Below are 12835 nucleotides of genomic sequence, written 5' to 3' on the forward strand. Positions count from 1 at the left end.
CTCCAGCCTGACAAGTTGCAATGAGCTGGAACTGTTGGATGTGCACCCCTTGTGCTCGTTTGTTTTCCAGTGTTACTCACACCTAACAAGCTGTGGGTGTTATCATCTTTCTAGGTTTCAACACAGCCAGTTCCACAGGAGCCCAGTAGAAAAGATTATGAACCGTATCAGCCGTTTCAGAATTCGACAAGAAACTATGATGAGTCCTTCTTTGAGGATCAAGTGCATCATCGCCCACCTGCAAGCGAATACAACATGCATCTGGGACTAAAATCCACTGGCAACTACGTCGACTTCTATTCAGCTGCTCGTCCCTATAGTGAACTTAACTATGAAACAAGCCACTACCCAGCTTCTCCAGATTCCTGGGTTTGAGGCTTGGGCAAGACACAAATGCTCCAGGAACTGTGCATGTGCATGCATACCACAAGACATTTTTTTCCCTGCAAATTTAGTTTGTTAAAGCCTGTTCCATAGGAAGGCCCTGATAACCAGTGTGGGAAATTTAAGATATTTTAGAAGGCTAAAAGAAATGAAAGTTAAACATGGAAGTCATTAGAATGATAAAGATATATATATATATATATATATTACAGTGTGGGACAACTTTACTGTTGGCCTATAGAGTCTAAAACAATGGTGCTGTACACTGAATGTGGCTGAAGGAAGGAGGGTGAATATGACAGTGGATGTGGCTCAAGAGTTAAGCACAAGACACTAAGCAGTTTACATACTTTATGGGGAACAGCTTCTCACACTTTGTTTGATCTCCTTATTCATTGTGAATCTAGGCTTCAAGTTGCATTTGGGGTTTCCTCTGTACAGCAAGATGTTTCTTGCCTTTTGTTAATGCATTGTTGTAAAGTATTTGATGTACATTACAGACAAAAAAAAACCAAGTGCATTGTGTATATTACACCAATGCCACAGTGTTTCTTCATCTATGGTTCTAAATATTGCTTCAATTTCAAAATTTTGAAAGATGTATGAATTTCCAGTTTTTTTGTTTTCTTTTCCCCAGTGCGTTTTAACAACAACAACAAAAAGGAATATTTAGCAGTATTGTTCGTTCTGATATGTGAATTTGTTTGTGGCAACTAAAAAAAAAAGGCATTCAGCAGTTTCTGACAATTAACATTCATCATTCCACTCTCCTTGTCAACAAAGTGCTTTTTCACTGCCTAAAATTTTAGATGTAGATATTTGAAATAGATTTTTCATTTATACCAGTTTTCTTTATGATGATACAGTGTTAAAAGAAAATAAATTACAATTGATCTGTCATCCATATTTGCTAAGAATGTCTATTTCCAAGCACCTATCATAAAAATACACATTCTTGCTTGTGTGTGTCCATGTATGCATAATATTCTGTGTGCGTGTGTGGTATAAGAGTTATTTTCATCTGCTGTTCTCCTTGTTCAAGCTTAAATTTTTTTACAGTGGAAACTCCAGTATGTATTTTTCCTCATCCACTATTGATAGTGAGTCAAAATATTAGGACAGTTCCAAGTGGAGTTATAGGGTTTTAACCCATTCCTTCATTCTTAGATGCCATTCCCTTCAAGAGCCCATCCCTCAATATTGTTACCATGAAGAAAAATCTCAGCCTAGTCTGTATTGCCATCCTAGGACCACCCACTAGCAAGTGCTACAGGCAGAAGCAGTGTAATCTCTTCATGCTCCTGAGGGAGAGAGAACATCAAAGCACAACAGGCTAGCACGGTTGGTTCTTAAATCTGGACAAGGACCCAGCACTGAGATACTGGCACAGACATTTTTCTTTTAATCATAGCAAAAATATTCATTAGATATAAAAAACATTGACCATTTCTGTACATTTAAAAACTCAGATAAAAAATGGAATTGATAAGAGCTAGAATGAGCTTTTTTTATTATTTTTTTCCCCCAAAATGTGGAGCAATGAACGGAGATACTTTTATCTTCATTCATCTACAGCTTGGAAGTAAAAAAAATTTGAATCCACAATATACAGTATTCATATCATTCAACTAACTGCAATGCACAGTCTTGACACAACTAGATCCAATACAAATGAAACGTTTGTAAATTAGTGAAGCTTCAGCACATAGTTTGGTTTAGGGATACAAACATTTCTGTGATTACTCATTGTAATAGTCTCAGCATTGCCTGAATTATACCCCAGAGGCAGGAAAAACTTTCTCAAATCCTTATCTGTATTACAGAGCAAAAATAGTACAGGTCACTGGGGCAAGTGTTGTGATGTAGACATGGTTTATCAGTAATCTAGTACTGTAGTTGAATCTTTCTGACAAATCTTCCCAGTGTATGATAAGCAACCTTAGCTCTTCTTTGTAGTAAACAGGAAAAATTGCATGGAAAAAAAAGGAGGGAGGGGCACCGTAGGCCAAATGTATATTGAGGTAGCTACAAATATGATTCATAATTTTGGACACAGGCTGTTTATATTTTCTTTATTAAGTGGATGTTAAAAAGATAAGTGACATTTGCAGCACTCTTCTGAACAAAGCACATTTTCAGTATAAAGAAAATTAAAAAAAAAAAAGCAACATCACTCACAACTTGAAGTTCACCCTGATTGACTATGCCCATCAGATTCATGCATTTCTCCTGTTACAGGCATGCACATTGGCCTAAGGGAGCTTGGAGTCTGCATAATGCAGAAAGTTGTAAGTTTTGTTTATACAGATTCTTTGAGCTAGTAAAATGCCCATGTTGTCTCCTCTAGGATCTCTTAACCATGAGGCTAATCGAAATGCTGACCATTTGTCAAGTGAGAGATATTGGATTAAAGGCACAAAGTGGCATGAAACTCTTTCTGTCTATGTTCCTCCCCTCACCCCTTTTATTCCATTCTTCTCCAGTGGCAAGTACTCAGAATAGTGACTTTCTTTCTTGCTGTATTGAGTCTTGGGAAGGTGCCGAATTTCCTGGCTTCTTTCCAGCCCTGGCAATCCAGTGCCATCTCCCAGGCCAGGCAGGAGATGTAAAATTTTCTCTTTTTAATATTGGGGAAAATATGACCACCTACTGCTGCTCCCTTCAGCCTTGTAACAGACCACAAAACACAGAGAGCGAGAAATGTTCCAAAAATGTATAAACTGCATTTGATGTACTGTAAAATGTTGGACTTTTTTAAACAAGCTTCTTATTAGAATCTTGATTAGCTGTGTAGATCTATATAAATCTAAATGTTTTATTAAAATGTTGTTTATGGTCTGGAAGGAATGGTTAACCTATCTCAATACTAACAAAATAGCACTACCATGAGCAATACTGATTTTGGGGGGGGGGAAGAAATTGAATATGGATTCAATATTTAAAGGATGAACTATGATTTAAAATACTATATTAACACAGAAATACATTTCAACAAATAATGTATTTAAGCCCAAAAGATAAAATAAACACTGGTGTCAAATAATATGAAAGAAATATAAAATTATAGATTGACCAAAAATGTGTTTCACTGTACATGTTGCTAACATGTACAAAGACTAACTCGTATTGACATATTTTCTATTAATAAATCCTACTGTATGGTGGAGAACTGCTGTTCATAGTGCAGTGTGTTTAAATGCAAAAGTGAAAAATTATGATTAATTAAGTTGCTTTCTAGTTTGCCCCACTTACATGACCCTAGGCTTTATTCATTTTCAGCTGTTACACATCAATGCCTTTTCACCTCTAAGCTCAAAAACAACGGAAAGGCAAGTTTTGGTTGTTTTCAGCCATGACAGTTTTCATATCCCACCCTAAGGTTTATTGGTAGGGATGCTAGCAGAGTGTGTGAAAACAGCATATCTGGGAGGATGGGGCCTATTTTGGAAGCTGTGTCATCAGTGCTCATTTCACCACTGGTTATGGTTCCCAGTGCTTATCAGCAGCCAACTTGGAAAGGGTTCATTCATTCATCTGCAGCTATAGTTGACGAGCTGGAGGAATCATGTATAGAGCCACTGGGTACTAAAAAAAATAAGCATAAACTGCATGACTTGCCCCCCGTCTTTTTTGTAGACCAAACCCAGGTAACTAAAGGGGAAACTTTGTTTTAACAATGTTGAGCCATGGAGTCTGCAGCTGTCGAACACATACGCCAGCTAATGACTAATAATCTCCTTAGAACTGGTTGTGTCAATCTTTTGAAGATACTTTATCATTTACCCTGAAAGTGGAGTCAGTTAAGCTAAACAACAGAAGCCAACTTCTTAGATACGTTGGTAAATTATAGACTGTACGTGCTCTATCTGCTGCAGACTGCTATACTTGCATTTGAGACACTGCTCCTGCTCTCTGCCAGTTACTCAGTCCACAGTTGCTGGTCTTGGGAGAAAGAGGTCTTCATTATTCTGCTAGTCCTTGTATTGTGTGGGGAGGAAAGAGAGGGCTGTTAACAGTGCAGAAAAGAAAAACAAAAAGAAAGTTAAAAAAAAAAAACAGAACAGAACTACAAAGCCTCTAATACCTAAATTAGCAGTGTAAGCAGAGATGTGGTGCATAATTACCACAGAAGGAAAATATTCAGTGGGACCATTTTGCTCAGTTCAAACATCAAGTATTGCTAGCATGTCACTTCACTGAATATTTAATTGGAGGAATATGATGGGAACAAACCTTTAAGCTAAAGTGCCAGACACTGATTCAGGTATGACAGGGGGGAGAAAACTTGCATTTACAATGGAGTACCCACCTCATCAGTCAGAACTTCCACATTCAGCCCTTCAAGTCAACAACCTGAACAATGGAGCCTCTGTACCAGGTCAGCACATGGCTACAGCTCTAACAAAGGCAAATTGTCAGTCCAGGGCCTTAGTCCTTGATCACCATCATTTGAAAGATCTGACTACCACAACAATGCTTAAATCTCCCAAGCCAGATGATCCAAGCTGTGATCCAATAAGTAATTGCCTTCACTTATATGCATAATAATCTAGCAAAATATCATGATTAAGAGTTATTTTACAATGTGATTCCAATGGAATCTTATTGTATTGAACATAATCTCAAATGGTTTTCTTCTCCTTTGAGCCAAAGATACTAGAAGGAGAGAGAGGCCCTCTCCCAGGAGAATTCATACAATAGCCACTTGCAAAATACATAGCCTTCATCTAACGTGTGATGCAAAGCCCACTGAAGTCAGCAGAAAGAGGACTATTGACTGCAACAGACTGTGGATCAGGAATTAATATAGACAAAGAATGCTTGCTGTATACTGAAGTCATCAAGAGCCTACTCTCTGACACAAGGAAAGTGTACTTTTCTCTAGCTGTCGAAGCAAAAAATAGTAATAATAATAATAATAATAATTAATAATGCTTCTTAGTATCAAACTTGCTTAGTCCTGGGATCTGTACCCATGAAACAACTGAGCTGTTTTAGATGGCAATAAGCATTTCTTAAAGTAATAAAGTGGCAAAGGGCCAAGCAGTTTGTCCCTTATAATTATTGCCTCATAATGAAGCAGCGCAGTTAGGCTTATTATCACTATCGTGCTACAAATGTTATAGAGCTGGATAGTGCACAATTCTAAATATATACCGACTGACTGATTTTTGGGGCCTGGATTAAATTTGGAGTTTAAAAAACTCAGGTTCAATATTGCAATAGATATTTTGGGGGCATCTTCGGGCTAAAAAAATCCTCTGAAAGGTGTTTTTATGTTCTTAAAGGGTACAGTAGTCAGAGAGTAATAATGTGTATGGCCACAACCCAAACTATATAACCTTACCTTACAGCTTTGGGGATGTAAAAAATATTTTGTAACTGCTGAAATGCCCTCAGTTGGTTGTGGTGTAGGACAAAGCCTCAAACCCCAATACAGCTTTGATAAACCAAACTCAAGCTTTACAGTGTGTGATATTTATAGTATATATAGATCATCAGAAACAGCTCCAACTGGCTACATTAGCTGGACTTCAAGAGGTCTCACTTTCCTTCAGTCCTGGATGGCAGAGCCTAAAAGAATCTATTAGCTCCAGTCACTAACGCAAAAAGACTAATATCTTCATCATGTCTCCACCTCCATGACTAGATTACTTTCACAACCACCACGTAGCTCCAACCTTTCTGTAACTTTATCTCACTACTTAAGGACTTCGCTTAGATGTAAGAGTATTTGCAGCCAGCTAATCGTTATAGTCAGATGAGAGGTTTCCGGCTGTGAACTTCCTTTTGTTGCCAGATAGGCAATTATGCGAAGAACTATAACAGTTCTAACAAAGCCGTGTAAGTAATGGTTCACTGGTCCGCTGTAATTCATAAAAACCAATTAAAGGAATTATTTTAATAAGAACGTTCATTCCCAGACAGCTTGGGAGAGGTTTTGGAGACACACATGAAACATGAAACCTCAAACACTGACCACGTCACTTCCAAGACAGAGCAGGCAGAAGATTACCCAAGCTGCTGATCTCTACACACCCCAGAAATAAATCACTGTCATCTGACAGCAGTTGATACTGAAGCACTGAGAAGGCCTTCTATTGTATAAGGCCCTAAGGGGCCCATGGCAAGCACCTTTTACTTAATAAAAACCCCCTTCCAGCTAATGTCCATTGTTTCATTGGTAGTTTCATCTCAATTGGCAAACAAAATTTTTCGCTCACCGGGGGCACCTAAGTAAATGAAGACACCTCAGAACACACGGTACTATAGCATCATTCTACTGCTGCAGGGTTTGCCATGAAAAGCAAAAATGTACCCAGCAGTCACCACACAATGAGTGGTATGTGAAAGACCAACGTAATTCATATTCCAAGCATAGAAGGAAACTCGTATGTCAGATACCACTGTATGTTAACCACCAGCAAAATCTGGCTGTTAAAGGTAACCAACCACTGCAGATTATTTCTCCACCTCCCCACCCCCAATTCAGCCACCATGTGTTTATTATTGTCATGCCAGCATACAACAGATGAGTTTGTTAGGGGCATTAGTTCCTTAATTTTGTTCCAGTATCACTTAACAGGCTGACACTAACACTACAAAGTGTACATCTGTAGTGTCTGGTGAGCTTGAGAAGCTGGGGAAATTAGTCAGAAAGCAGTGAATTTGAGGGGAATTTAATGCCTAAATGATATATGTCACTAGATTATAAAGCTAGTCAGGTTGATCAAATTTGGGGCTTTAGTTTCATAATGCCATGTTAGGTTTCATATACTCTGTCCAGGAATGAAGTCACCCCAGAAAGAGAGGGGATGCAGAAACGCAATCCTTCATGGGATCCAGCCAAGTGTTCTGCTGGTGAAATGCACCTGAGTTCAGAAGGACCAGACAAGACCCTCTACACTACTGAAGCTCCACGTCAGTCTCACATTAAGGGCCAAGGCCATCACCACTTCCATTGGTGCGGGGAATCTCATGGCAACAGAAGTGGTAGAGTTCGGGAGTCTGGGCACACAGGGTATGGGTGTGAGGGTGTGGCACATGGAGATGTACACCCTGCAGGGGTGGCAGGTGTTGCAGCACACCATGGGGGAGATCCTCAAACCTGCTCCAGACCTTTTACACCTTAAAAGGGCTGGAGTGTTACATAGGGCTTCTAAAAGCTGCAGTTCCCAACAGGGACTCATTCCCCCAGTGTATGGCTGCCACAGACAACCAAAAAGCTGAAATCAGAAGCCCTGGGGCAAGCCAGGGGTGTTTCTGGGATGGGGTGTGTGTCAGGGACAGTTTGTAGCATGGTGTGCTGCAGAGATTGCAGGCAATGCTGTATGTAGCCCATCGGGCAGCATGTGGACGATGCTGTAACTTAGACCCCCGGGGCTGTCTACATTACAGGGGGGGGTGGGGGTAAGGGAATCCACTGCAGCCCTGAATCAGAAGGATGGAAAGGTTATTTAAAGCCCGCTCGCACAGGTCTGTGAGAATCTCATGCCATCAGTTTTTGGACGCAGTGCCGGGGGGTCTGCTGCATGTATTGGAGCCATTGGTCTTACTGTTTATGGCAGGAGCACACTACAGCACTGGTGATTACTCCAGCCTGGACTCTCAGCAAAGAAACATGGAGAACATAACCCATATACCTAGATACAGAGTGAAGTATTGGAGACTGTCCAGAAGGAGAGAAGCTAACCATTACTCCATACCATATCTGCGGTGAACTTGTAAGTGACTTGAAGGTTACCACTATTTGAATGATAGAGTGTTGCCTCATTCACAACTGTGGCAGTGTGACAAAGTCTCTCAACTTCACTTTATGCTTCTGTTGCTGGAAGACAAAAATATTTACAACACATCCTCTGATTCAGACAAAAGGGACCTTGAAGATGTTCATAAGCAGAGCAAAGACAAAGGCAAAGCATGGCACACGTCCATTCTGTAATGAGGGTGGTGGACACAGTGGGGCATAACGGAGAGGCCCTGGTCATGAAGAGTGATTTACTATCCCATTTCAGCTAATGGGATCTCCGGGAGGAAGTGAAATCCTTGTATGTAACCCAATTGTGATTTATACTGGGTTCGTCACCTATATTAATATGTCCCTTCTACTTGGCATCAGTTTTCTAAACATAAAGATGAAAAGGCTAGTTATTAAAGGGTCCCACCAGAGTTGTCACTGATTGGACCAACTGATGTTTTTGTAATGGGGACTGTAATAATTTTTTAGTTCAATCACTGTCTTTCTTCTAAGTTTCATGTTTAGACTGATATATGTGCCATTCTCCCATAGAAACTAAGATGGTTCATTAATGTAGTTTGTAATTTATTTGTGTCATTTGCTTATTTAATTTCCTTAATGTTGACGGGAAATAATAGTAAAATATGGACTGTGTTAATTGCAGTAAATATTTAATTGTAATTTCTATTAATTCTTTGGAGACATTTATGCATTACAACAATAATCAGGTACTGTGTACACTGGCTTCCTATTGCTTCCAGGGAAAAAAAAGATCAAGGCAGTAAGTCTCCTCTATAAAGCTCAACACACCTTGGGTCTTAGTTACTTAAGAGACTCTCTCACATACACAGACACACAGACACCCGAGTTCACCATGAAGTCAACGGAGGTATTGACACCAGCAGTGCTCAGATGTAAATGTTAAGGAGCCAGAGTGAGGCCATTTTTACTGGGGAAACCTTGGTTCTGGAATTCACTCCCTGTCCTGATCCATCAAAGCCTGAGTTAGTGGAACCTTTCTAGCACCAGGCAAGACCCATCTCTTTGCATAGGATTTTTCTGAGGGCTAGGGAGCCTGGCTGGGTAGTATATTGGATTAGGGGAGTGTTGTTCTTAATTTGACTTTTGATCTAAAAAGGCATCTCTTACACTACGTGTGGAAGAGACTTTGATGATGGATACACTTATAAATAAAAATGAGTTTGACATTAGAAGGAGACCCCACACAATGACATAGAAGAAGTTTCCTGAGGACTACTGGATAGGGTGAAAAATCTTTATGCGGGTTGGATCACCAATGTTACATTATAAAAGAAGCTCCACCGGCCTTAAAAGCTGCCAAGAAGACCTTAGGGTTGGGGAACTGGTTGTCTATCTCTCTGTCAATTTATTACAGATGGACATCTAAAAATAAAATGTTAGTTGTTAAATTACATGTTAGCTGTTCCAACCCTTGGGGGTGGGGGAGGAATCCAGTGGCTGGGTGTGCATTAGTCATTTAAAAGTATACAACTAAACCCAGTGGGGTATGGAACACTCACAGCAACATCTCTGTTCAATACTTTCACGTAGTTATATCCATTTGTAAAAGTTAACCCATCTACAAGGCTGGTCATATGAATAGTTACTATAAAATATGAAAGTAATTTAGGACTTGCATCCCATAAACTAAGCCCTTCCAGATCCCTCCTGAAACAAAACTCTTTCACCACTCGATGCACTTGCTCATCCCTTGCTCCTGGGAAAAGCACAGGAGAACAAAGGAGTCTTTCAGCATGTTCTGAAGGTCAAAGGAAAGCATAAACTGCAATCCTCAGCTGAGGTCCCCTGGCTGAGAACATTAAACCAGGGGACTAATCGCTCGCACACCAAGGACCTGTTCACACACAGCTGACACTGAACTAGCTCAGAAAGAGAGAAGTAGATTCGGCGGTAAGCAGGACTCAAGGACCCAAGTCAGGCTTGACAGGTTACAATCCACACTTTAAACCAGATCAGGGATTGGAAGTGAATTGGTATTTGAATTAATTATTCAGGCTATAGCCTAGATAAAAGGGGAGACTGTCGGTGATGCTATGTCATTTATTGTAATTTTGGCTCAGACCTACACATACAGCCTCTCCAGTTTGGCGACTGTTCATTGCCCTTAGAATGTTTGAAAGAGAAGGTATCTTATGGAAGGAAACAATCCTTCCAGTTATCTCTGGTAAGGGGTTAAGTAGCCTATTTTTGATCTTTAGGAACTTAAGTGGGTAACCTTGAATTTCTCATAAAAGCCTTTGATTCTTTCGAGGACATGCAAAGTAAAGTCATCCCAACTTTGCCGCCTAGATTTGCATATTAAAGACCTGTTTCCTCTTGTTGAAAAGAGATGTGAGTGCAGCAGAGCAGCTTTTGATGCCAGACACGCGTTACGAGAAAGTCAGCGAAAATAATTAATCTGAACTCAATATATATTTTTAACTTGAGAAATAATAAGGCCTTGCTGCCCATAGCAATGCATCTCTTGTTGAGAACTCCATGTTTTTTAGTATTTTTGTCCTCTAACAACTGCCTGTGAAAATAAATCATGCATGAAAATAACTGATTCTGCTTCTTTTCTTCTTCTGAGCTGTACCAAAAGGCTACAGCTTGCTCACTAAACTGTTCAAAAACAATGTGGCACCTTTCAGGAGCATGCCCTACGGTTTATTGATTTACATCTGATTGATGTAGATGTAAACCGCGAGCCTAGAAAGGCCTGGGAACAAAAGCTCTTTGGTTCCTACTAGAGGTGAAGTTGGAGAAGTAAGAAAGCATTCTACCATCTGCAGGCTAATTTGCATACACAATGCTCAGGCTCTTTCTGTGGATGACTGAACTTCTGCACCTCCTGGCTGATGTAACTTGTATAGACCTGAGGAACTACATAATATTGCCAAAACTGTCCTCATGTTCTGCACTCCCAAACTGTAATATATTTGGTGAGTAACAGCAGATATCTGAAGGGGAGGGGAGCCCAAGAATACCTGAGGGTTGTCCAAAGAAGAACATGGACCACCCTAATCTGGCCAACAGTAAGCCCAGATTTAATAGCCAGGTCAAGCTAAGAATGCTGATCAGCATTCCTTTGGCAATCCTCTCTCAACAGAAGAGGTTCTATCTGACTGAAGCACAGTGAAGCGTAGGGTCAGAGTTTTCAAGTGTTCAAAACTGGTAATTAGGGCCAGATTTTCCGATGTGCACAACAGCTCCCATTGTGGCTCTCATGGTCAGGTCTTCAGATGAGTTCATCAGCCAAAAATGCAACAGCTTCACTTGAAAATTGGGACACTGATCTTTTTCAGAAATCTGGCTCTTAGCAACTTGTTGATGGTCATAAAGGAAAGAGTGTAGTGGAGCCAGAAACTGAACCCAAAGCCCTGAGATCCTTGTCCTTTAATCCCAAAATAGTGCTACCATGGATTTAATGTCACGAGCTTGGGACTTGGTACCAGACAGTCCTGGGTTCTAATTCTGCCACTGGTATGTTCTGTGGCCTCTTAACCTTTCTTTCTTGGTTTCCCTGTAAAATGTGAATAATACCACCTATGGCGCAGGGCTGGTGTGAGGATTAATTAGCTAATGGTTGTATGTCACTTTGAAAAGGCAAAGCCTATGTATTCCTAGATTTTTATAGCCAGAAGGTGCACATTATGTCTGACCTCCTGCACAACACAGGCCATAGGGGTTCTATACCTCACCCCAGCAATTTCTGTGTCAAGCCCACAACTTCTGTTTGAGCTATTGCATATCCAGTCTTGATTTAAAAACTGCACTTGGAGGAGAATCCACTATGTTCCCAGGCACTTTGTTCCAGTGGTTAATTACCTTCATTGTTAACAGTGTGCCCCTTATTTTGAGCACGGAATAAAATAAATTTTACCTGACAAGGAACCAGAGAGAGAGAGGTGGCTAAGCAGAGAAGTGGGAAAAAATTAATCCTCTCTTAAACCTCAAAGGTGTCTTAACAGATAATAATTTCAATGGGGCAGCAGAAGGCATATTACAATAGTCATCTGAGGCCAGCAAGAGAGGAGCAGGATAATCTGTAAATAGGGAATCTAAAATGCTGTGTCATTTCACTTGAGTGTTAATTTAATTCTACAGCAATGCTTTGACAACATTATTTTAATTAGTTGACAGATGATGGTAGGAAACTTGATAGATATACACAGACTCTGAATTACCACACTACAGCAATGTCCTTTCTGCCTTTCCATTTTGAGAGGAAATCCTAGCTAAAACTATTTCATTTCCATGAGGCTAAAAATTGACATGGAAGTTCTTAGAGCAGTAGTTAATTTCACTTTTAGGAGATTTTGGATGCTCACTTAAGATATTCCAATTTTAAAAAGCCCACTACAGCTTAATTTTTAAAGGGCCAATATCAAGGTTAACAGTTCCTAGTTCTAACAAGCAAATTTTAATTTTCAAAGTGTTTCAAAGGCAGGGAAATCTATTTAGTCCCCAAAGGGATAGTGGCAAAATAAGCAAAGATCGAATTACCTGGCTAAGGAGAGGCTGAGATTACAAAAAATAGTTGTATTTTTAAAAGAACTATTCTTCCAATCTATTTTTACTTTTCATGGGCTTCAAAAATATTACACAATGATTGAGGATACAAATTACTATGTAACTAGCATATCAGCCTTGCTGAACTTCTATCTGCCACCTGGTGCTTACAGGGAGGGC

General features: G+C 40.0%; 1 protein-coding gene across 4 annotated transcripts in view; it reads left to right on the plus strand.

Annotated features, from left to right (window-relative positions):
* The window catches only part of CTNND2 (catenin delta 2), a 1186471-nt gene extending 1183244 nt beyond the window's left edge, over window positions 1-3227 (plus strand). For all 4 annotated transcript variants that reach the window (XM_073332332.2, XM_073332334.2, XM_073332335.2 and 1 more), the window contains one exon: window positions 115-3227. In XM_073332332.2, the coding sequence (XP_073188433.2) occupies window positions 115-375 (261 nt within the window). In that variant the 3' untranslated portion in view covers window positions 376-3227. The remainder of the gene's footprint in view (window positions 1-114) is intronic.
* The last annotated feature ends 9608 nt before the right edge of the window (window positions 3228-12835 follow it).

Source organism: Lepidochelys kempii, chromosome 2 (genome assembly GCF_965140285.1).
Source record: "Lepidochelys kempii isolate rLepKem1 chromosome 2, rLepKem1.hap1, whole genome shotgun sequence".
Classification (NCBI taxonomy): domain Eukaryota; kingdom Metazoa; phylum Chordata; order Testudines; family Cheloniidae; genus Lepidochelys; species Lepidochelys kempii.